The sequence below is a fragment of the Catharus ustulatus genome, chromosome 8 (assembly GCF_009819885.2).
Source record: "Catharus ustulatus isolate bCatUst1 chromosome 8, bCatUst1.pri.v2, whole genome shotgun sequence".
NCBI lineage: Eukaryota > Metazoa > Chordata > Aves > Passeriformes > Turdidae > Catharus > Catharus ustulatus.
This window is the reverse complement of record NC_046228.1, coordinates 5,432,739-5,458,310: the sequence shown is the minus strand read 5'-3', so window position 1 is coordinate 5,458,310 and position 25,572 is coordinate 5,432,739. Positions and strand designations below refer to the sequence as shown.

At 44.8% G+C, this 25,572-nt stretch overlaps 1 protein-coding gene across 1 annotated transcript; it reads left to right on the top strand.

Moving 5' to 3' along the window:
- Nucleotides 1-2,563: 2,563 nt before the first annotated feature.
- Nucleotides 2,564-18,861, top strand: BAG3 (BAG cochaperone 3). The gene is made up of 4 exons (XM_033066693.1): nucleotides 2,564-2,744; nucleotides 13,677-14,027; nucleotides 15,583-15,963; nucleotides 17,558-18,861. The coding sequence occupies exons 1-4, from the start codon at nucleotides 2,574-2,576 to the stop codon at nucleotides 18,326-18,328; spliced, it is 1,674 nt and encodes a 557-aa protein (XP_032922584.1). The 5' UTR covers nucleotides 2,564-2,573; the 3' UTR covers nucleotides 18,329-18,861.
- The last annotated feature ends 6,711 nt before the right edge of the window (nucleotides 18,862-25,572 follow it).

Here is a 25,572-nt window from a genome sequence, read left to right as displayed (position 1 = left end):
AAGGGAACATTGAAGACCCTGTAGGATGTATCAACTCTGGGTAGCTACAATTACACAGTTTCTAGCTGTAGTGGAACACCCTGAAGCAAATGTTTGGTTTGGTACTCCTGGGTGTGGGAATCACTATGCAGACAGGAACCTGGACAAGTCAGAAATGCTGTGTTTGCACTTACAGAAGAACACAAAAAGTAGCAAATCCTTCTTGAGTGTTTTCCCTTCTGAAATAGAACATATAGACCTTGAGCCTGGAGTCTCATCTGAGATTAGCCAGACACTACAGACACTCACTTATCTTAATAACAGATTCTCCTGAAGCCAAGATTTTTGCTTGGCAGTATTCCCTACATGAACATTTTCATAAATCATGCTGATCTGCAGGATGGCTAATGACAATATGAACTAGAAGCCACGTTGCCTCAGGGTGACAGCTCTGGCCCAGTGACACCAGAGAGCAAACAGTGCATCCCTGTGCAGATATCCTGTGTAACCTGCCTGGCTGGCAGTGCTTTCACCTGCACAGGAAACCAGGCAAAATCCTACCTGTCAGGAAAGACAATTTAATTAACAGAAAAAACACCATGTCTTGCCAACTAAATTCAATCACTAAAAGGTTTTTCCTTGTCAGCCCAGACTGTTCTCTTTCCAGCTGGATGCTTGTCGACCCTGCAGCAGTTCAAATGAATCTTGAATCACTAGCCCACGATAATTTCTGTGAAATGCAGCCCCTTCTGTTTCTTAGCAGGGTATGCCCCCACAAAAATGTTTAACTTAGGTTAGATATCCCTTTGAAATTTCCTTTCATTCATTTTTCACCTACTTGCTGACCTTATTCATTAGCTCTGCTGAGTATATGGTTGGCTGCCAGCTGCAGCAAAATAAAAGACCCCCCATTCTTTGTTCCTTCATTTACATTCTCTCAGCTACAAACCCCATCTGTATCACTTCCTCAACTTACTGGAGTAATTTTCCTGCAGGACCTTTTTAACATCTGTGTCCCCTGTGCCTGAATCAGCTGCTTTTGTTGATTTGGAAGAGACTCTGGCATATGCTACAGGGAACATATGGTCTAAGTTTGCCTTTCTGTTGCAAAATTGAGAGTGAAATTCCTCTGCAGATTGGAAGCAGAATAATTCGCTGATATTACGCCTTTTGAGGCTACTGCTGACATTGGTGAGGCTGAGCAGAGGTTTTATACCAGAGAGCATGAGAGGCAGCAGAGGTAGGAAACACTGCCAGGGACAGGCACCAGGACTGTGAGATGAGAAAAGCTTGGGATTTGTTGCTTAGAAAATAGGTGAATCAGAAAAGGTGATGGCAACACAGACACCTGCAAGTAAATGAACTGGGGAGAAAAAATTATCCATTTATAATACTTAGGAGTGAAGGGCACACCACAGCAGGGACAGAAAAGGGGTCTGTGATGGAGCAGTGTGGTTCTGACAGCAAGGGACACACAGGATGGAAGAGCTGCAGGAGTGAAGGAGCAAGTGTCAGCAATTATTTGGTTTGTCAGTGTGATAAACAAAACCCCCTGTCAAAAGATGAATGACCATCAGCAGCAAGCAGTACCAGGAGATCTTTGATCCTGCCTCGAGCAGGAGGCAGGGGTCTTTTTGAAATAAGAGATACTTCAGTAATAAGCATCTACCTCCGAGGGATTTATACCTTGAATTCCTCTTAGCAAATAGCTTTGCAGAAGGAAACTTCTGCGTTTGAGTCACACTGTGCATTCACTTTTCTTCTTAGAGTAACTATCTATCAACAGGCATCTGTGGCTGCTCCTGTGACTGTCAGATGACTGCGAGTGGTGTAATTGTGAAGCACGGTTACCTCAAACCAAACCCACCGAGTGCATGAAGTGCTGATTGAGCACCCATGAGAAAGCCACTGTTTTAAACCTCACAGACGCACTCTTTGCCTTCAGGTGTATTTCGAAGTGAAACCGAGGACCGAGACAGGCATCTGCGAAGCGCTGAGAAAGTTCAAGCCGGTTGAATCTGAACAACGCCTGCCCACACCCTCACTTGAGAAGCATTATTTTTGTTGTTGATCAACCATAACCTCGAATTATCAGTCACGGGGCAGGGCGTTTTGGGGAGGAGCTTTGATCCTTGGCTCTGTGCACGGGGCAGTGGCTCGGAGCTGCCTTGGCGAGTGCCGGAGGGCTGCGGGCTCCCCAAGGACGGGACGGGCAGGAGCTGCATTGACTCCGCAGCGAGCAGCGCTGCGCTCCCGGTTCCCAGAGCCGGGGACACCCGCGGTGAGCAGGACTGTCCTCCCTGCTCCCAGAGCCGGGGACACCCGCGGTGAGCAGCGCTGCGCTCCCCGCTCCCAGAGCCGGGTCCGCCCGCGGCGCTCCTAGCGCGCCCTCCCCGCTCCCCCGGGGTCCGCCGAGCCGCGCCGGACACAGCCAGAAGTTTCCAGCCGGCGGCTCCTCCGCCCTCCTCCTCCTCCGCGTCCCGCCCCTCATCCCTCCCCCGCCGCCGCCGTTTCCAGACAGTTCCAGCCCCGCGCCCCCGCCCCGGCCCCGGCGGATAAAGCGGCGGGCGCGGCCCCCCCGGCACTGCCCCGCCATGAGCGCCGCCGCGCAGACCCCGCCGCCGCCGCAGATGGAGGGCAGCGCCGAGCCGCTGCCCCCCGGCTGGGAGATCAAGATCGACCCGCAGACCGGCTGGCCCTTCTTCGTGGATCACAACAGCCGCACCACGACCTGGAGCGACCCGCGCCTGCGGGCAGCGCCGCAGGTAGGGCGGGCGGGCCGGGGGTCCCGGGGGGAGCGGGGGGTCAGGGGGCCGCGCTCCCCCCGTGCGTGGCGATGCGGTGAGAGCAGGAGCTGCCTTTTGTCTCTGACGCACTGCAGTCCCTTTTTTGTGCATTCAATCATTTGATACCTCGGCCCTGTAATGTTTATTTAAAGTTGGTTAAGTCCGCCCGTCCTGCCAGGGGAGAGGTGAAGCTGATTTATTTTTCAGCTGTGAACTGCCCGAGCGTTGGATGCCTTTAAAAAAAGGAGAGATCTGGCTCGGACTGTGACTTGTATTTTCTTTGCCCGTTTTCTTTTCCCTGGTCCCGAACTCTGCCGGCAGCTGCCGCTCCGGTTTGTCCCGAAGCACGCTCGGGGAAAAGCCGCATCTCAGTCCAAATATGTCCATGGAAGGAGAGCGCGGAGGGGAGAGCGGCCGGGCCTGAGCCGTGACCCTTTCGGGCCAGCTTCCCCGGCCGTGCTGGGGGCAGAAAGTGCTGGAAACTCGAGCCGAGTAGGATTTGCCCGGTGGGAAAGCGATTCCCCGGGGTCTCTGCGCGGAACATCGCGGAACCCCGAGCACGCCGGGCTGAGCGGGGCTCCCTCCCGGCCGGGCTCGGGCACGTCCCGGGCACGGAGCTCCGCGGGGCTGGAGCGGGGCCCGGACCGGCGGCCGCCGGGGAGGAGCCGGGACGGGGCCAGGGGAGCCCCGGAGAGCCGGGAGATGGAGCCGGGGGATAGCAGGGACGGGGCCAGGGGAGCCCCGGCGAGCCTGGGGGATGGGGACGGGGGACAGCGGGAGCTCCGCCGAGCCGGGGGGATGGAGCCGGGGGACAGCAGGGACAGCGGGAGCTCCGCCGAGCCGGGGGGATGGAGCCGGGGGACAGCAGGGACAGCGGGAGCTCCGCCGAGCCGGGGGGATGGAGCCGGGGGACAGCAGGGACAGCGGGAACTCCGCCGAGCCGGGGGGATGGAGCTGGAATCCTCGCGGAGCCGGGGACAGCAGGGTCGCGGCAGTGTGAAAAGAGCCGCTGGTTGCGGGATGAGGCTGAACCCGACCTCTGTTAAATTTTTTTTACCTCTCCTTGCCTTATGTACAAAGTGAAGAGCGAAGCGCTGAAGAAGCGTTAATTATTTTATGAACTTAGCGTTTCTTAAAATAGTAATTGCCCGGTTTGCGAGCGCAGACCGTGACTGAAAGCTCGGTGTGAGAGCAGCTGGTCTTGGAAAGGAAGGGACGTACTTCTCTAGCACAAATTGACCCCCTTTGGAGCTCTTTACGTTCTAGTTCGTTTGAGCTATGAATAAATTCTAGTGATAATACACAGAGGTCTTAGAGAAATTTAACTTGATAATAGGAATATTGAAACTAGCATAGGAAAAAGTGTTTTCTCTCCTTTTTGGAGGCACCTGCTAGCACTGGCTGTTATGGTAGTAAAAATAAAAATGTGGTTTTTTATAACCATAGAATGTACTTGAGAAGAAAAGTGTGCTGTTTACTCAAAGGCTTTTGTTCCAGGAATACCACTTGAGACTAACTCATTTAGCAGAACAGTCAGATTCAAGCTGCTTTCAGTAATTGTGTGAGGAGACTTGGAAGTTGTTTGATGGATCAGCCTCTGCTTGAGTGGGTGCCTGAAACAAAACAAATTTTCACCCCTATCTCGTGTGAAATCTGTGGTGATGAAAAGTGGTTCTGTGCCTCTTCTGCCAGTTGCAAGGGCTGTCACAGGTACAAAAAGCTGCATCAGCTTTTGTGGAATACAGTCTTTTTTCCAAATAGGAAAATCTGTTACTCCTGGCTGTAAGCAGGGATGTGTGCTTTGGGTTTCTTCGCTGGGAGACAGAGAAATGCCTCTTGAGATGAACTGCTGATTTTTGGGAGTTCCTAGTTAAAAAGTTCTCCAGTTTATGCTGGTAGAAGTTGTGTGTAACTGCTCTCACAGAGCCATTTATCAGAGCCTTGAGTTAAATGTGTGCGCTGGAATTTGTGGACAGCTGCTGAAATCATCAGTTTGAGTACCAGAGTATTTCACAAGGATGGGTACTAGTTAGCAAAAGAATCTTAGAATCAGGCCCAAGGAAAATATTTCCTAAGTATTATCTTAGCTAGGCAATGCCAAGGAAGGCAAATCACTGACATTGAATTTCAAATCCTGCAAGGATTTTTGAAGACACCAGGCTTCTGTTAATACCTAAACAGGTAGGAGGGACATAACCACAAATATAAGCAAAAAAAAAAAAAAAGATTTGATGGGGAGAGCTTTCTAATTTCCTTCATTCTCAGCCTAGCTCAAATGGCAACTGGGGGCTTTTACAGGTGATCTGAAAATCAAAAAGCTGACTGCATGTGTCAGACTTCATGCACCTTTTCAAGGATAATTATCCAAATATCAAATTTGTGCTGACTCCATCACTACACTGATTTGCTGAAATCTGACAGTGAGATTAGCAATTTTTTACCACCTTTGAGGTGGTCTTGCACTATATCCACCAATATTCTGTCTGAATGTTTGTTCCTTTCTGAAGAGATTAGGCAATGAAATGAGGTATTGCACTGTCAGTGGGCAATGGCTGGAGCACAGATCTAGGGGTAAGTGAGCTTTTCTAGCTCAGTAAGAGTACAGCTGAGGCAGTGTCATAACAAAGTCTTGTTGTTCCCAAGTGCTTGATCTTGGTCTTCTCACTTACCCTAGGCTTAACATCAGTGCAGCCATGCTGACTGCAGTAATCTGTGCCAGATACATAATCAGGTAAAAGTTGAAGTGGCTCTTCTGAAATTTTAACTCATGACAAAGCCATTTTAAAGCAATGAAAGCAGACCTTGGTTTTGCATCTAGCTCTGTATTTTAAGTGCATTTGTGAATTGAGATGGCTCTCTATTTCCTCATTCAGTCTGACCTTTTTTATTTTTACCCACGTGAAGGATGGGTGTTCTTCTGCATGTTTGTTTCTGTTACATGTAAGAAATCACTGCAGCATGAGGATGGATTGGGGAACCCTTCATGCGAAAGAGGAAAAATCTCATGTTTCAGTGAGAAATAAGGGATGACTTTGCAAATGACAGCAAAATATTTATTAATAAAGCTTCTTGGTAGACTAATGATTTTCTTTCAAGGATCTGATTAGTTAACAGTCAGACATTTAAGGAGTAAGATACAACCAATACTGTGAAGATATATATACATCTAGTAAAAAATGTGTTTACTAGCAGTGTCACTTCTTTTTTTTTTAATAGAATTACTAATTTCCTATGCTTATTTGTTGTAGTTGTTTTCTGTGCTAACTTAGGGTATCACAGAGCTGCATACTTCCTGCAGGATTGTCTTACGACATTAAATTGGTAACTTGGTGTTCCCCAAAGTGTTGATAAAAATAAATTGCATATAAAGAAGAAAACAAAGGTTTGTATAGGTATTTATCAATGCCTCTATGTGTTGTTCCCACATTATTCCCTGGAAAATAATGCAGCTAAAAATAAACCAAAGGAATTGACTGTGCTGAGCTTCACTGATGGATATTGAAGTGATCAATAGCTCACTGGTGCCTTGGGTTTGAGATAAAAGCTGCAGCAGCCAGGCACGAGTCAGGGAGCAGCCATAAAAGTGATCTATGATCAGAATTGGCTGCAGCAATGACTGCACAGGCCTAAACAAAGGAAGAAGCCATCTCACCCTGCTGCTGATGCTTCATTGGGGAACAACTGACTACACCTAAGTTTCCATCCTCTCCCTTCATGGCTGTTGCATCTCTTTTCTCTCTGCTTCCCCAAATAAGTCTGAAGTCACTCAATCCATATCTCTTTAGCAGTGGGCTTATTTTTGAGCACTGACTTCTCATGGTCAAGTTGACTGAAAAATCCCTGGTAGACCAAATTAGAAATTGTATTGAGAGGTCACATCAGCCTCTCTGAAGCTGTCCCTCTCACAGTGGTTCTCCTCAGGGGAAGGGAATGTGAGGTCAGCTTAGTTACAATTCAAGTCTCTTCCTGCTGCAGTGTTTTTGCATTCCTAATGCTGATGTGCATTCTGTCAGGCTAATAAGTTAGTTACTGGATTAAAAAGGTACTACCTAGAAAAGGCTTAATAGGTAGGAGTGGTAAAATTATCAGTAGGGGATTTTTGGGAGGGTTGTGTCCTGGCTTTGCCCAGATTCCCTGCAGCTGCTTGGTGTAGTTATTTAAAGCCCCTCCTGACAGAACATGGTGAGCAGGGAGTTAACTTATGGACATATCAATTAACCTGAGAACAAGGGGTGGATCTAATCGGAAATAAGAGACAGGAGCACGAAGAAACGATACTGGAAATAATGCAAGAGGAAAAGCAGAGAAGGTGTTGCAGGTTCTGTGTAACCCCTGGCACCAAGTGCCTCTTATCTAAAGGACAAGGGAAGAATACTTGTGCCAGGTGGCAGGATTCTTACCTAGGGACTGTATTTTTAACACTTGTGTGCACAGGCAGGACTTTTCCATGACTATGTAGCAAAAATAGAATTGTTCCCACTTGAGCCTTGATAAGGCAGGTAACAATCCAACATGCTTTGGGGTGTGCAGACAGTATCACTCTATAGGTAAGCTGTGATCTCCCTTCATGCCAAGGTAAAGGTAAAATGTAAGTTAGAAGAAATGGCTTGTTCACACAGATCACGTTATTTAATTACAGGCAAAAAGAAAAATGCTGTATCTTAAAATCTTGCAGAAGCTGTTGTTTTGATTATTTTTTTTCCCCTCTTGGTTTTACAGACAGGAAAATCAGGCATAGGGTGGGGAACAGACTTGTCTGATATCACCCAGTGGGCTGGGTAGCACAAAAGTGTTTTCTATGGCTGATGGCAAAGCCTTATAATTAATAAATGGAGTACAATGTAGAAAGTGCTTTTATGGTGTTGGAAAATTGCTCTTTAAGGAAGCGAAGTCAGAAAACTGCTGTGTACAAAATGAAATTTTAGATGAAAATGTGAAGCCTGACTATAAACTGAAATTCATAGCCCACTCTTTGACCATTATCTGCTTATTCTTTTTTTAATGAGGCATTATGTTGCAAATTTTTGAGTGTTGTGCTTTCTGATGTATTTCACGTTCCTGGGTCATAACTAATAGGAAAGCAGCAGTTTGACCACCTGTTTCTTAGGTAATGAGGCAGTGAACAGAAATAACTGAATAAAGTGTCACTCTCATCACCCTTGACAAGGATTTTTATGTTAGTGCTCTGAAGGGCTTTTCTCTAACTCCATCCACTAAAGCTGGCTGGGTGGGTGGTGATCCCAGCTCTCTAAGAGTGCTCTGCTCCTCGGAGCACTCATTGTTTCTTTCTCAGACATGTTCAGTTTGGCCCATTGGGTGCTTCCAGTGCCAACTTCCTCTCATGGGCACACAGGGCAGGTGTTGTCATGTTTTGCCAAGGCATTTTAGCTTAAGAAAGAATCTTCCTAGTGATTAAAAGAGTACAGGTTTTGTTCTTGCAACAAGATTGATCTGCAAGATAGCCAACGTATTTTTTCCAGTAAGGCTCTCTGTTCTGAAAAGCTTAGGATTAGTTTTCTCCTTCATTTTTTAACAGTGTTTATTTCTAATGGCATGGGTTAGAGTGCATGTTAATGTGATACTTGTATAACACAACTTGATAATTACAAGAGAGAACAAAAGGCCTGTTTGCCTACACATGTGTATGTTGGGAAATAAAACTCAGCATTCAGCAAGTAGAACATCAAAAGCAGCTTGGCCTGTAATTGGGTTACATGATGCGACTGACACGAAGGTCTACTGAGACAGCTCATGCAGCTAAGCTTATTCATGGTTTCCTTCAGTCATTAGCTAATGATATCTTGCTCAAATGCCTATGTGCTCAGTCTATATATTTAAGCACAAACTGTGAGTAAAAGGGTGAGAATGCAAATGTCTGCAGCAGCTGAGGCAGAGCTGTAAGAAGTTTGGAGTCAGCACTGAGAGTAAATCACTGGGTGCCTTCCAGCTCGTGTACTTCTCTGGGAAGTGTTGGTAAAACCCAGCTCATGCTGATGTTGTGCTATTAATATGTTCCAACACACAGCACCAGTGAGGAACTTCTTAGAAATACTTGGGATATGTTGATTTCTATTGGTAGCAAAGGCAGTGTAGTGTTTGTGTAGCTTATGCAACAGACAAGGAAAGAAGGTCTGGCCAGAAGTGAAGTACAAGTGGATGTGGAATCTAATTCCAATGGTTAAAACCTTGCCTTTCTATGACAAAAATGCTCTTTTCTCTAATAAATAGAATAGCTATTTCTTTCTTAATTTGAATACTGGGTACCACTGCCTTTTTTTTGGTTATTCATGGCAATTTCTGGTAAAATACAGGTTTGAGCAAGTGTGTGAACAAAACTTGGCTATGTCACTCATTTTGGTAATATTGCTATATTTGATTGTGAAAGAACAGAATCGTGCTATTCCCTCCTTCCTAAATATGTAGGATTTGGGCTTAAAGTTATGAAAAGTGTGTTCTCAAGTAAGATTTTTGTCAGGTACTGTTTTTTTTTTTTTTTGCAGTCATTTGAGCAATCAGAAGAATTGTCTGCATGGTTCTCAGTAGCAGCAGCTCACGAGTTCAGAATGGCACTGTAGTCAGTGGACCAGCTGTTTGCATGCAGAAAAGTTGTTTAATCTCTTGGCAGTGTTGGTAAAATTTGTTTTTCCCTTGCTACATAGTATTTACAAAATAGGTACAATTTAAATACTTGCCCTGCTGCTCTGCAGGAGCTCCAGGGGTGCTACATGTGTGAATAAAGTGCTTTAGAGATGGAATTGACTGTACTGCAAATAACATCAGTGCAGGTTAAGAAAAATTGAAAGAATGTAATGGCAACAAAGGAGGCTTTCAGACTTTATTCTGTAGACTATTTTAGTATTGGGGGAATGACAATTGTGTTATGTAAGGAGTCTCAAAAGGGAGATTCTGAATTTGATAGAACTATTCAAGTGATTTAACATGAATACAGAATATTTTGACAAATTTGCTTTGCATGGTAGAGCCATCTGGAGAACTCCAGTGGCAATTTGCTGGCATCAGCAGTGACTGAATTTGCAGGTTTCTGTGTTTGAGTCTGGAATAACACTTGAGCAGACTTGGGGCACACTGGGAGTTATCCACTCCAGATAGTACAGCTGTACTGGCAATCCTGGTGCAAGGTTGTGCTTTTGCTCTTGCTTTTTTTCATTCCAGTGACTCGTGGCTTCAGAACCCCTTAAAATGGGAGCAAGTTGGAGGATTTTAGTGTCAGTCCTGACAATGCCCTTCCCACGGGAAGCCAGCAGTAGGATGTGGGGGTATGAAGTGTTTTTTCCAGTTGCACAACTCGTGCTGGCTGCACCTTTATTTATCCTGGTGATGGCCTCACAACAGAAACGCTGGTCCTGGTCCGGAGAGGCGTGAGCGCTGTCCCTGCCCCGAGCAGATCTTCAGGCACAGCTCCCCTGTCCCTCCTGCAGCTGGGCCAAACCTCTCATTTGCCTGCCTGTGATGACTTACCTCAGCACCTCCTGAGCTGCTGCATCGCCTTGGACTTCCTGAGGGTATTTCAGGCTTCCTGAAACATTGACTAGAACTGTTGTGCACTTTCTGCTTTTTTGTGCTCCCTCCTTTTGAGGGATTTGCTTTTGTCAAGGTGAATTAAGTGTGTGATCACAGCTGGGATTGCTGATAGTCCTGGTACTTAGTGAAAATTAGTTGATACTCCACTTGTAGCTACTCTCAATTTTAAGGAACTTCTTGTTTTCTTAGATGAAGGCAGGAGAAATTTGCTTCAACTTGTTTTAAAGCAGAAACCTGGGTTGGGTTTTTTTCCTATACTTAAAGTGGGAAGGATAATGGATTAAGATTTGTCATTCATTTGTTGGTCATTTCTCTTTGTGCAGATTGGAGTTAAATGTGAGCTCTGGACTTTTTCCAGGTAACAAGTTTGTTAATGTAACAAGCAAGAACTGTATGTGATAGAAGGCAAATAAAACAAAGCAAAACAAAAGCTACTTTTTGTTGTGCTGTGGAATTAAAGCTTTAGGAGGGAATCTGTGGATTTCTTTAATGTAGAGTTGAGGTGAGTTTTCCAGAGCCTGATTCCATTCCTCCCCATTGCCACAGTGTCCCCAGGCACCCCTGAGCTCCTCCTGAAGTCTCTTCCAGAACCTGTTTGCTCAGGCTGGAAACACAGGCTCTCCTGCACAAAACAGAACTGCTTTGGCCAGAACTTTGGGGACGGGGACATTGGGATCTGCACGCACTGGCTGCTGTGTCAGATGCTCATTAAATACAGACCTGAACCATGGGCAGCATCTCCCTGAACCCGGGGCCTCCTTGGTGGTGCCATTCCCCAGTGATGGGAGCTCCAGAATGCCCGGATTGTCCTTGTTTGTGATTGCTGGGCAGTGGGAAGAAAAGAAACAGGGAAGAAAGAATGTTAACGATGTGGTGATATAAAGTGGCTCATGTAGGCAACTGTTTGTAGAGTTAAGCATTAATTAAGTGTCGAAGGGGACAATGTAGATGAGGAAGTGCAATTGTGATGAGAGCACCTTTCCTAAACCTGATCTGTGCCTTGGAGGCACTGATGGTGGGAAAAACAAGGACGCTGTGTTTGTTCTCTTACCGAGGGCTGTTCCAGCATGACTGCACAGCTGAGGCCTCTGTGGTTAGACCTGACTACAGGGGAAAAAAGCCTGCAACAAAGGACCAGTTTGAAATACTAACTTTCCACAGGAGCAGCACAGGTTGTCTGAAGCTGTAAGAATATGTGAGAAATCATGGGAGTGTAGTCTATTAAAAAAAAGAAAGCAACAAAACAAAAATCCCAAAGTATTCACAGAGTTTTTCATTTATAAACTGAGTGCTTTGAAAAAGCAGTCCAACCTGATTTTTGCTTTGGTTTTGGGCTGCCTCTTTTGTATCTGCTAGCAGGGCTTAAGTTGCAGTGGCAGATTTCTCAGGTTTCTCAGAAGGTTCAAAACAAGGGCAGCCTCGCAGGTCTGGACATGAAAACAAGGGAGGGGAAGCCCATGGCTGGACTCTTGGGGGGGTTCGTGGAGGGAGGGGGAAGTGGGACACTGTCCATGCTGAATGATTTATCAGAAAACTGGAGGTCTAATCCCCAAATGGAGCCATTAAAGACCCCAAAACAAGTACTCCCTTTGGGCATGCTGTACATCCAGGTAGAGCAGAGCTTTGGCTGACAGCCTTCACCTGTCTGAGCACCTGTAGCACCTCAACCCTTCCCGCAGAGCCGCTGGAAGTGAGGGAATCTCCTTTTTATAGCGGCGGAGCCGGGGCCGTAGGTGGGGCGGCCGCTCGGGTTACTGCGCTGGGGACGGTGCAGAGCAGCTGGCGTGGGCAGAGAGCCTGCGGTCAGCACAGCACCGGGGTGTGCTGCTTTCCCACCGGGAAACCACCGAGGTGCTGCTTTCCCCACCGGGATCCATCGGCTCCGACCCCGCCTGGCTCCGGCACAGCCTCGCCTTGTTGTCAGCTGAGCACACCTCAGATTGGTTTTCCTACAAATGCAGTTTGCTGACATAACAGCGTGTCCCTGCAGAGCTGTGGGGTCAGGCTGGTGCTGGTGGGAGGTGGGAGAAGTGCTGTTGGTGTGGGGGGTTCTGAGAGCCCCCAGACAGTCGGTGTGCAGCAGAGCAATGTGGTTTCCTGGTAGGGTGAATGTGAAATGACTCATCCGCAGATCCCGGTGCAGACGTTGGCATGAGATCATCCTTGTTCTGCAGCTGGGAAAGCCAACTTCAGATTGCTTCTCTCTGCGAACTTTCTAGGCCTGGCTCTCCTCTGTGCCTCTTCTAGAGCTCTTCCTTTGTGGAAGATTTTTTTTTTTTAAATGAGTAAAAGGAAATGGAACAGTGAGGCTCAGACTGTGAACTTGTTCCTTTCTGTCTTTGTTAGTTTACATAAACAACAGCCTCTATTGTCTTACAGTTTTATTGCTAAGAGGAATTCTCAGAAATCACTTTTTAAGGTGATATTATCGTATAGGAGGAACACTGATAATCTGGTTGGTAAAATAGTGAATTCCTGGGGAATTTGTATGTTAATGGGTATAGGAGCAACATGAAATATTCTTGCAGCTTAAACAACTCTTTAAAAATAGGGTTTCCACCACTTGCACCATATGTCCCCTTATTAAATTCTCCTCTTACTGAATAATGACATTACCCTCTGAATGACAGAGGTGCTTGTTATATGATCTGACTTAGAGATACATCTGGAACTTGGCCCTTGCGGGGTCTCAAAATAGAATGACCGATGCAGGAAGAACTTACTAGAGGACTTGTGAGGGCTCTTAGTACAAACCACTTCCACCCTTGCCAGAGCTTTGACATTGTCCAGTGAGTGTAGTCAGACAACACAGGGATTTTTAAATCTTGCTTTTCAGTGTTTTCCTCTTTGTTAAGCTAGCCTGTCTTCACTTTCTGTCTCCCTCAATGTTTAGTGAACCAGATCCTCCTTAGCTGGAAGTGAATACATTTTCAAATAGCCAGTGGGAAGAATGATAACAACAAAATTTGTGCTCCTATTGGGATTAGTCTTCCTTGCAAGTGTCTTTTCAGATGTAGCACAGATGTCTTCTGAGAGGTGCTGAGGAAATGTCTTTGGTCCCATCAGTACTCGTTTGAATTGGATGAGCTCCCCCTGAAAAGGTGGGCTAAAGTGCTAGTGATGCATGATAATAAGACATCCAAGTGGAATTAGGCAGGTATTTCAAAGCACAAGTGAATGCTTATGAGAAGTGGAGGGGAAAGCCTCACACATAAGCAGATTTTTTAGCTTCCCCCCATTGCCTGCAGTGTTGGCTGCCCTGCACAGAGAGGCTATGAGCTCCTCATACACGGCTGATGCTGCTTTTAGGACAGACCTTCAGGGCAGCTTTCTCTTACTACAAGTGCTCTGTGCTGTTTTCCCTTGCAGGAAGGCCAGTCCTCAGCAAATGGCCCATCTCGAGAGAGCCCCAAGCAGCCAGCGGCCCGAGAAGGACACGTGGGCTACCCCAAGCTCCGGGCGGGCTACATCCCCATTCCTGTCATCCACGAGGGCATCGACGGCCGGCAGCAGCACCCCTGCTTCTCCTCCCCGCAGCCAGGGCTGCAGAGGTACAAGACAGAAGCTGTGCCCACCCCAGGGCAGGCTCAGCCACCCCTCAGGGGGGGCTATGGTGGCCCTGAGTCGCCGGCGAGGGGCCCGGCAGAGGCTGTGGTGGCCGATAAACAATGCGGACAGACACCGGCAGCTGCGGCCGCCCCGGCCACGCACGGACCCGAGGTGAGCGTCAGCGCTGCTGGGCTCTGCTTGCAGTGTCTTTGCAGCATTTATGGCCTGAATGTCACACGGGCAGCTTAGCCCCTGGAAAGCCCAGCTCGCTGCAGGGTTGTGTTTTCCCAGCACTTGCAGAGTACTGAAAGTGCACAGTCATGGCAGTATAAATATGTATGGGTTTTTTCTAGCGTCACCCACTTCTGTTCTGGAATGATCCTGCAGAGAGAAATGCGGAGCTGAGCAGGCCCTGTGGCAGGGGAGGGGTGTTGTAGGGTTTGTAAGGGTTCCCCCACAAGTGGAGGATGCAGACAAGCCTCTTGTGTTCTGCACCATGAGTCAAACTGGGTGAACAAAGCGAGAGAGACAAGTGTCCAGTCAGCTAACAACCCAGGCCACTTCAGAAGATCTTTGCTTCCTAATTGCAAATTTTAGTTGTATGGAATGGATTTACATATATACAGATTTAAAAGTGAATGGTAAAGTATTTTTGTCCTTCAGTGGCATGTGAAAATATTTTCAGACTCCAAACTTCTTTGAAAAAAGGTCACCTTGCTTGTTTTGTGTTTTGGAAGATGGGATTTTTGGCCTGCTCTCTGTAGAGAATTAGCAAATTGGCATTCTTGTAATGCATGAAAATACAAGCCTCATTTTTAGTCAAAGTAAGACAAGCAGGAAATTCAGCCTTCACCAAGCTGAAAACATATCAGGTCTGTAATTCAACAGTGGTGGCATTTTCTCTGAAACCCATTTGGAGTTTGAAGAATGTAATTAAGATCCTGTTGGCAGGTTTCTCAGCTGTCTTGACTAACCATGCCTGTCCATGCAGTACCTGGGCAAGAGGCTCAGTTTTTCTTTCTCCCAACTCTGGACAGCTTTGCTTTGTCTGCAGAGTGTTGGTGACTCTAAACTGCACATCAGCAGTGCCACTGATGGATGCTGTAATGCAAACCATCACTTATTTATTCAAGGTTCCTGCTGTTCCATGGGCAGCTGAGCAGTTTGTCAGCACCAAAAGAGAGGTTTTGTTCTCCTTCTCTCTTGCCTTGCCTGCCCTCCCCTCTTGCAGCTCCAGTCTGGCCTTTGACAGGAGAGGGGGCAAAGGGGAATTAGCCATTATTGACATGCTCTAAAAATCCCCAACAAAACATATGAAATCTGTTGTGTGGCCAGGATCAGAAGTTAGTGTTGTGTGCTCTTAGGGGTTTGGGTTTGTCTCCAGCACGTAATTTGTTTGCTTAGCTTTAGTTTACCTCAAATTTAGCAGGTTTAGACAGGAACAGCCATGCAAAAGCAGCAAACATTCTGACTGAGCATCCACTCCCTGCTCATTTCAGGGCTGGGAATGCTGTAGCTCAGGTTCCTACTTGTTATAATGATGCTCTCACAACTTACGTGGTTTGTCTAGTGAGGCTCTTGGCCAAAAATCCAGGGAAATGGAGTCCTTGCATGCCGGAAACACAAGTTCAGTTTCTATGTTTGTCCCCTTTTCTCTTTAGAAAAGGAAAGTATTGTGAGCACACAGTGGTTAACATTTAATAATGGATTTTTGTTTTCATGGCAGCCACAACCTCCTGGAGCATCTGACCCTCCAACAGTTTCCCCTCAGACCTCTGGCAGACCCAACGCGGGGAGCCATCCGCTTCCTCGCGGTTATATTCCAATCCCTGTGATCCATGAAAATATGCCACGCCAGCCAGCACAAGCCTACCACCAGGCACAGAAGACCCACTACCCTGCCCAGCAGAGCGAGTTCCAAGCCCACCAGCCGGTGTTCCACAAAATCCAACCAGAGGAGAGGGAGCCCAAGGCGGCACGAGCGCAGTCTCCGTTCAGAGTGGCTCAGAGAGGCTCCTCTAGTCGGGAGAGTTCCCCGGCCAGAGTGAGCACCCAGATGCAGCCCCCAGCTCCCATCCGAGTGCAGACAGTAGTAGACAGACCCCAGGTATGTAGAATGGGGAAGTGATTCACCTGCCAGGGACCTGAGGGTGGCTAGAGCTGAAAAATGAGCTTGTACTAACACATACATGAAAGCACATAAAGCAATCTCCAGTGCTGGATTTAAACAGACTGGGAGATCCTGAGATAAGCAGCAAGTTGCCTTTCCACCTGTCAGGACTGTGGTGGATCACTGAAATATGATTTAACACACAATTTAATCTTCTCTTGTCAGAGTATAATTTGGTGTAATTACACTGAGGTCACTGATGTTGCATTATGTTTATGAGAAGAAAACCAGGTCTGTGAGATTTGGGACATCTATGTAAATATACTTCACTGATGTCTCAGAACCATTTAGGGGATAGCATCAGATGCACAAAGTAATTTTTGCTATGAAGAAAGAGGATAAGCAATATCCAGAGCTTTTTATTCTTCTGACTTGAAGCATGTTCTTCGTCACAGAACTTGCTGTTTGTTGAAAACTTTGACTATGTTCAAGTCTTAATAAAACTACAATTAAAAATCTCCTGGGAATTAGACAACTGAGTGTGTAGAAGGGGATATGTACAGAAACAAGTCTTCATTTCCTCTCTGGAGATTTTTCACATTAAAAATGACAGGAGCAGAACTAGGTTAATAGTTTTGAAAACCCAGGCTAGGACAAAACAAGGAAGACTCAAGATTTAATGGCATATTCTAGGTCAGTGCAGATTTGTTTTTGTGGGTATGTGTTTGCACTCCCTAATCAAATGTTATATTTAACAGGTAAAGCAGCAACAGATTTTCAGTGCAGGCCATTGATGTACTTGTTTGAAATAAAATACAGATACTTTACTCCAGCCATTCAAATCCACAAGAGCTGGATTTATTATTTTTCAAAATCATTGTTTATGTGCCCAAGTAAGTAAAAAGGGTGTCATGGGGAGGAAAATACAGATCTCATAAATTTCAGTTTTCTGCTGAAATTTCAAAACTATTCTCGATTTCAAGAGATTTCTGATTCGATGATTTAAAACTAGAGTAATCCTGAGGATAGTCTCTAATCACTGCAGTGTAATAAGATTGACACAGTAACCTCTGCATGTAAATAGGTTAAAGATTAAAAATAAGCACTAACAAAAAAAGCAATGTCCTGAAAACAGAAATAGGATGAGAATAGCCCAAAATGTGATTAAAACTCAGCAAAGTAGTTGGCTTTTCAAGAAAGATGAGCCTTTAATTACTGGAACAGGGGCTGACATCTTGGCTGTGTTAGTCCACTGCAGGTAATCTCACTGACTTAAATTAGGTGGAGGCTTTGCTTAAAAGTCCTGTCTTTTAAACCTGGTTATGTGGCTGATTTTATTGAACATGGGCAGGATTTGGTAGGTTGAAATTCAGTGTTTGAGAGAGTTGATTGGTGACAATAATAGCTGCTCAGCACAGTGCAATTTTCAGTTTAAAATGGTAGAATTCAGCAATGCTCAGGGAAGATTAATCATCTTGTGTGTGTGAAATTGCACTGCTAGGAGTACAGAAAATTAGATGTTAGATTACTTGTTCTTTAGAGGGAAATCAGGAGCGCTGTGTCTCAACACAAAACTTGCCTTGCTCACCAGGTTTCTCAGCAACAAGTCCCAGCTCAGGAGCCACCAAGACCAGCCCCTCCTCCTGAAATCAAGCCTGAAAACAAGGCAGCCCCACCGCCCGAAACGGAGGCACCCTCCACATACATCCCAATCCAGGTCACCCACCAAGAACCAGATCCTAAACTACCACCCCAGAAGCCTCCAGCCATGGCAGAGAAAGCTGACAAAAAGGCTCCTTCCCCAGCTAAGGCTGCTCCCCCCCAGGAAAGGCCTCCTCCCGAAGAAGCGGCGCCACCGAAGACGGTGGAAACAGGAGAACCTCAAAAGCATCCTGGTGTTTTGAAAGTGGAAGCAATTCTGGAGAAAGTACAAATGCTTGAGCAGGCAGTCAACTCCTTTGAAGGCAAGAAAACTGACAAAAAGTACTTGATGATTGAAGAGTATTTGACCAAAGAGTTGCTAGCCCTAGACTCAGTGGACCCTGAGGGTCGTGCGGATGTGCGCCAGGCCAGGAGAGATGGTGTGAGGAAGGTCCAGACCATTTTGGAAAAACTTGAACAGAAAGCAGAAGATGTCCCAGAACCTGTTCAAGTTGATGGACTTCAGCCAAATTTGTCAGAGCCTAAGCCACAGGAGATCATGGAGATTGAACCTGTGGTAGTCAAGAGCAAGGGAGATAGCAGTAACAAAAATGCTCAAGAGGAAACCAAAACAGAAGGACATCAGCCTGAAACTAAGGAAGAAGTGTTTACCAATCTTGCCACCACGACAAACACATCCAACAACCCAACTGAACCATAGCCATGTGCTGAAGTTAAAATCTCTCAGACTTTATAACTTAAAGTGTGTTTAAGTGAATTTTAAGTTGCATGCATTTCCGGAGCTCTTTTCAACTGGTTTTAATCAACATAGCAGCTTGGGACACAGTAAACACTTTGTGGGGAAAGGAGGGAGCTAGAAAGAAAGTGATGCATTTATCCTTTATTCTTACACTATGTAAAAGACATGTTTCAAAAAGAAACCCTGTACATTAATTGCTTTTAGGTCAGCTGAATGGAAAAGAGAAATGACTTCAGGGTTAATATTGATGCGTGTTGTTTAAGGTGTATTCTTTTGCAGGTGATTTTTGTAAAATCAGTGGCCTGCATTGTCAGAATACCAGTCCTACAAGTATAGCCACTCTTAACAGTAATGTTTTTACTTTTAATGTTCACAGTTGGGCACTTTAAGTAATGATGGATAGAAAGTGTGTAAGAAACTGTAGGGATATTTATATGTGTGCAGGACTTCAATGCTATATTTTAAGAGGGAAATAAAATAATATGGAAGCTTAATTTAGTCTTGTGATTTTATAAGCTGGAACTGTAGAGGCAGTAATTGGCTTTCAATACACTCTTCTAAACACAGATTTGTTAGTGCAGCATTATAGTTGAAGTCTGACAGCTGTTTTCTCATCAAGGCAAAACATTCCTTTCTCTGTTCATGTCCTCCCTTCTGATGTTGTTGCTGTGTCACATCTATGGATTGAGGAAGGAATTTGACTGAGCATTTCTGCCCCCTCACCCTGGAAGTCACCATTTAACAAAAGTGTTTGTAACATTGAGATCTGTGGTTGTCTTACAGAAGTTTCCAGATCTTAACTTTTTCTGCAAAGTCATTATTTTATTAACTATGGAATTTTGTATGCAGAAGTATACTTTTTTGTATTTAGAAATACATTTTGTACTCGGAGTCAGTAGGATTCCTCTCACTTTGTGAACAGTTTTAAGCAATGGTTTGTTCAAAGAGATTAGCAACTTGTGCTTAAGCAAGGGAGAGAAACCATTTTTCAGCTACATCCATATAAAATGCAAGCAGCAAGGTAAGTGCAGGGAAGGAAGGGGTCCTAACTAGAACCAGCAATTACACTTGTTAATTTTACAAATGCAAATTTCTTTTACCTGGTAGCATGTTTGTGAAATAGAACCCCAAATTTATGAATACCAAACCAGATCTGCTCGAGGTAATTGATCACTTACTAAGCTACACTTAGAATCATGAGAGTGGATTTGAAATGAAGTTTAAACCCATCTGAAAATCTTTCTAAGAGGCAGGTTGAGAGTGGTCATTGAGAACTGTCACTCTTTATTTTTAAGTAACAATATAGCATGTAAATTACACTGCAATATGTGTAGCATTTGGGCTGTGAACTCTGTTTAGTTGTAGGTAGAAGGTTGATGCATATTTTAGTTTCATTTTCTTAGTCAGCTGCACTGTGTGAGAATACACAATGTCGTGTAACCTTTTGGCTGCTCCAGCTTTGGGAGCAGCATTTGAGGCATTCTGGAAGAAGAGGTGTGAAAGTTCAGCTGCCTGCATAATTCCTGCATGAACTCATTTCAGTGGCACATTGCTCATGCAGGGTTACATTTCAGCTGAGGTCACATCTGACATCATGTAACAAAAATACTTAAATTGAGGAAAATCAGCTGTGGATTTTTAGAAATGAGCTCTCTAAACCAAGTTTGTGGGAGATATAAGGCCTTATCTCTTAATGGTTTCTCTTAGTAGACTACTAAAATAATCCAGATCAAAACTACCTCATTAACTGAGGTGGTACACTATAAATTAGGATTATAGTCTTAAAAATGTATTTACAGGAAGTTAAACAGGTGCTAGATTTTTAATACATGTCATCTGCTACTAATGGAGCCTGATTCATGTCACACTATTCAGTGTTGGTCAGAGTGGGTGGAGTCAAATTCGATTACAACTGCTGGGTTTGGCTTCTTTTAAGAAGCAAAGCTGGAGGTAGAGCTGCACTCTGCCAAGTGCTGCTTTAGAAGTTGATTCTTAAAGTCAGTGCTACTACTGCAGAATTAGGTACAACTCAAACAAAGTGAGGTTTCATGATGTGGCCTAATAAGGGAAAGTACATTTGGTTGCCCTGGAGCTGCCTAGCTGGAGACTGGTGCTCTGACTCATAGTCTCTCTTTGTTTCCTCTGTTGCTCAAGACTAAACTGCACCCAGTCCAGCTTATATGTCTTGACACATCAGCATAGCTACAAATCCTGCATATGGGCTGGGAGGAGGGAGTGGCCAAGGAGGAAGCAGCTGAAGATTCCCACCCATTCCCTGTGAGCTCCTGACCTACTCTGTGCAGAGCCTGTTTGCTGCCTTGAGTACCGATGGTGTGTGGAGCTGGCAGAGGAAGGGGATTCCTCCTTCACTTGCCTTTCTGCAGGATGGTTGTACCTGCTCTGTGCTTTCACCCTGGGTGGCAGCTGGGAACTTGGCTTTGAAACTTAGGTAGGAAATAATTAAGAGTTTAAAACCATAAGAATTGTTACATTGCTTTTTGAATACAGCTGTGCACAACAAACAGCAGCTGTGCTGTTGAATGCATGGTTTTCAAATACACAATACATTTGCAGTAGCCATTTCAAAAAACTGAATAAATGTCAAGCAATGCAATTTATTCAAAGGCAAACAATCCCCTGTCAGTGAAAGGCACTGCTTCAGCTCATTTCAGAGTAGCAGGAGGGATATGAAAAGGCTGTACACAGAACCACAGTAAAAGCTTAGGCTATTTTCTGATTGCACTATCTTGTCCAGCTAGTGCTATTTTAAATGCCACTAGTGGCCTGTTCTCTATTTTTAAACCCTCACAGCAGCAAGGCATTGTGTTTCCTGTAAATATAGCATTTTGACTATTTATTTACAGACTGCCAACCCATGGCATGCCCTGAGGAAGGGGCAGCAGTTCCATTGCCCCCAGGAGCACAGGGAGACAGCATGGTGTCTGATTCTCCTCCAGAGGGAGGGACAAACCCTTTATCTGGGATCTGTTTTGCTTTCAGCTTTGTGTTGGCTCAGCTGTGTTTGCAGGCAAGGTGGGGAAGGAAAGGGGTACAAATCACACTCCACCCAGGAGGCAGGAAAGCAGCACAGCAGTTTGTAGAGGCAGGTTCTGCCCCTGCACCTCAGGTCAAGGTAAGTCTAGGAAAGCCCTGATCCTGTGTCCTCAGTGAGGGGATTTCTTTTAAACATAATTTAAAAAAATAGTTTCTGGTGGCTGGCACACAGCTGCTGAAGAGGACAAATTTCAGTTAAGGTATGATTATGAGAAGGTTTTAATTTGCTATATTTTCAGTCTCCCTCCTTAAAAGAGCATGTATTGATCTTTTTAAATACTCGGGTAACCAAATAGAAAGCACTGTATCATGAACTTACATATGACATACACAAACATGGAGGAAAATTGGCTTAGACTGGAGGTCTAATTATGGGCAATAATTTCTGTGCCTTTGGTCCTGTTGTGTCCAAGAAATAAAATGCAGATGTCCTAGAAACAAATTTAGATACTGTAAAAGTTGAATATCATAAAACTTTGGATTTTTTACAAAAGCCAGCAGTAAAACAGTTTTTCTGACAGAAACAAATCCAGCCCTTCTGGGCCACTTGGGTAAAGGAAGCCTCCAGGAAAAACTAATCTGAGCTCAGCTGTGGAATACAGATTGAAGCCAGAAGTTAACCATGTAAAATACCATTTCCTGGAGCCTTAATGTAAATATTAAAACACCAAAGCCAAACTTCTCTGGGTAGATATAGTACTGCCATCAATGAAATATGAACACAGTCATTTTAGCATTTAGCAAACTGGTTTTATTATCACTTTCACCTATTTATGTGCAATGGTACAAGAGAGCCAGATGAGCTAGTGTGTTTAAATTATTTTTTCTTAAGATAAATTTGCTTAAAGATAAATGGGTGACACTGAGATACATTGGCCTGGTTGCACAAAGAATCAGCCTTTAAGACTGGATAATTTGGTTCCTGAGCTCTGCCCAAAGAACACATCCATAGGATAGTGATGGGGTCAGTCCCTGTGTCTGTGAGCCACAAGGGAGCATGGATGGGCTGTAACACTAGAGACCAATGTAACTGAATGCCAGCCCCTGTAATCCACAGCAAGAGTTATTTTAAGATGGGCAAGAGGCTGGTTACAAAGCAGGGGAACACACCAATTTTCAGTCAAACACCTTTCCAGGATCTGTAAATAAGCAATTTTAAAAGAATAAATAGGCTTGTTCAGTTGTTCCTGTTGGAATTTCCTCTCCAGAAGCTGGAAATCTGCATGGAAGGAAAGAACAGTTCCAGCCAGCCTTTAGCTTCCATGTGTCCCTGCAACAGCAAATTGCAAGGCAAGCAGAAGTGGAGGATCTTACATGAAGTTTTGGACTGTTAAAAGCACATTTTCAAAAGCACATATTTCAGAAAATAATTCCAAAAGGTGTTGATCTGTAAGGACACACTTCATGTTTTAGAATTAAAAATGTAATCTGGAGTTCTTCACCCCTGGTTCTTTGCATTTGACATCTATTCAAGGGCTGTGCAATGTTCTCTGACGTGTTCCACAACAAACACAGATAGGGTTTGCACTAAAGGATAACATTGTTGGAAGTCTTGGTAAAAAGGCTGGAGATAGAACAGAGATGAAAATAATTAACTCCTTCTAATGAAATATGGTGCCTATGTTAGGAATGAGGTGAGCAGGCAAGAAAATGTGACTTTGAAATATTACTACTTCTATCTATTCAATGGATGGATGATTTGTCTGCTTGTCATCTGACTTCTCAAATATAAAATAATTTTTAAAAATGGGGGGGTTACCTGAGTTTTAAAACAGTAGAAGAAATACACTGAATTTAGCAACAAAGGGGTTATGGAACTTAGCCTGTTTTTTTACTGCATTTCTGCAGCCCCTGACAGTGAACAGATGAGATTTGCAAAATCATCCACATGGGTTACTTGAAGCCCTGATTTATTGCTTTTCATCAATTCATGAACTTTGAGTTCTCATCCATTTCTGTCTTGTCAGGAAAGCTCTGCTCCTTCCATTTGCAGAAATGAGCAGTGTCTGGAATAATTCCCTTGTGTGTTTCCCACAGGGTTGGCAGGCAGATAATGTGTTTTTTTCTGCAGCCCATACTGATCTGTGGCAAAGAATGGGAGTTGTCAGCACTCTGTCTTGCCACTCCAAGTGCACAGCTCAGATTGTAAAATCTGTTAGTAAGAGCCATAATGTTTAACCCAGTATGAGCTTTCCTATTTTATTTAAATGAGGATGAGATGAAAGCAAGGAAAACCTAAAGCAGTTTTGTCCAGCAGCCACACATACAACGATTTTTACTTCCAAAGGACTGATGAAATAATAACACACATCCCTAGCTGGGCATTCCAGTAGGTGTTGGTGAGTACTTGGTCCCCAGGATCTTCCCTTGGGTCACAACTGATGATGAGCTCCTGTCTCATTTTTATTCTTGCTCTCCCCAGCTGCCTTTCCAACAACCATAAAATGTTTATTTCCCTTGGCCTATTACCACTTAGAAAAAAAGAGCAAGATAGAGAAGATTTGCATGTGAAGATTTATCTTAAAAAATTGGAGAGCTTGGTCAAAAAAAGTGCTGGGAGTTGGTTCAGGTCTAACCCCCCTCATCAATTAAAGGTAATCTTGACCTGAGTCAATAAACTCAAACGTTTATCAAGGTTTCTGCATGACTGCATAGCCAGGATAAAGCCAGCTCTTAAGATGGAACATGCCTGGAAGCATGAAAACAAGGATCAAGGTAGCTGTAAATCAATCCAAATTGGCTTCTCTCCCCCAAAAACAGTGAAATCATATGATTTACTTTAAAACTTTGGAAATTTGCACTATGGCAGATCTAAGCATCTGCTGGTGCTGAATGTGCATCGAAGCACTACCAAATTTTAAATGGCCTTATTTGTTTCATTTAGTTCCTAGGATTGTTAATTAGCACCCTGACAAAGATTAAATCTTGCACATCAGAGGAATCTTTTCATTCTAAAGAGTGGTTACTTCAGTATGCTACTCTGTGGCAAATCCAAGTATCAGGACCAAAGTTTGCCATATAGATATATTAGATTACACTGAATAAAGGATATTAGGTAGAGTTGGATAACAATATCATAAACAAATATTGCTGCCTAGAAACAGCAGGCATAGACACATTAAAATATTTAAGGTACCTTTAATATTTACCACCTAGCAACAAGTCCCTGATTACTCCAAGGAAAATAGGCACTACTGGAGAAGGCAGAAATTATAGCAATTATTATTGTTATACCTTTTTTCCCCTCAGTAACAATTAGACACATAACTCTTATTATATAACATACAATTACCTACCTAGGGAATCCCTGCCTTAAATAGTTTGTGCTTGACTACGCTGAGAAACAGGCACGGTTGTGAAATGAGAGGACGTGGATTTGACAGAGCTGAGAAAGTGAATCGCTGGGTTCTGGTTCCTGCCGTGCCTCGGATTCACGGCGTGACCCCGGCAGCCCCTCTGTGGTTCGGGATTGTCAGAGGCAGCTGTGGCACAGCACAGGAACCTGAGGCACCTTACAGGATGTGCTTTGGCAGAGAGCCGGGCAGGGCGCGGGTCTCGCCTGCTGGTGTCACCTAATCCAGCTGAGTGTCACCGCGAGTGCCCCCAGCGCGGCACTGCCGCCTCCCTGCAGCATCTCAGTGCCTGCCAGCACCAGAATTTCCTCCCTGCAGCATCTCAGTGCCTACCAGCACCAGAATTTCCTCCCTGCAGCATCTCAGTGCCTGCCAGCACCACGATTTCCTCCTGCCGTGCTGGTAAAGCAGCAGGACCGCGACGGGAAATGGTTTCCTGTAAGAGTAAAGAGAAGATTCTCATCTTGCATGTGCCCACCGTGTTGGCAGGATGCTCCCCAGCAGTGTGGGCAGGCTCTGGGGGATGCCTGCGTTCCTAGGGTTTCTTTACAAAGCTTATAAAAGGTGTCAGGTTTGAACTGGAGGCCTTGGGTTCCTGCAGTTCCAGTTATAACAAACAACACTGACGTATCCAGCACTTTAACAGGGGATACTTTCAGATTTGGCTTCCAAACTGGCTTTTGTAGAACCCTGATTGCATGTGACACTCTTGGTCTTCACATAAAACCAATAAACTTTTCCAGTCTGGGATCTACATGAAGATAATTATTCCAACACAGGCATTGCAGTTTGTTAAAA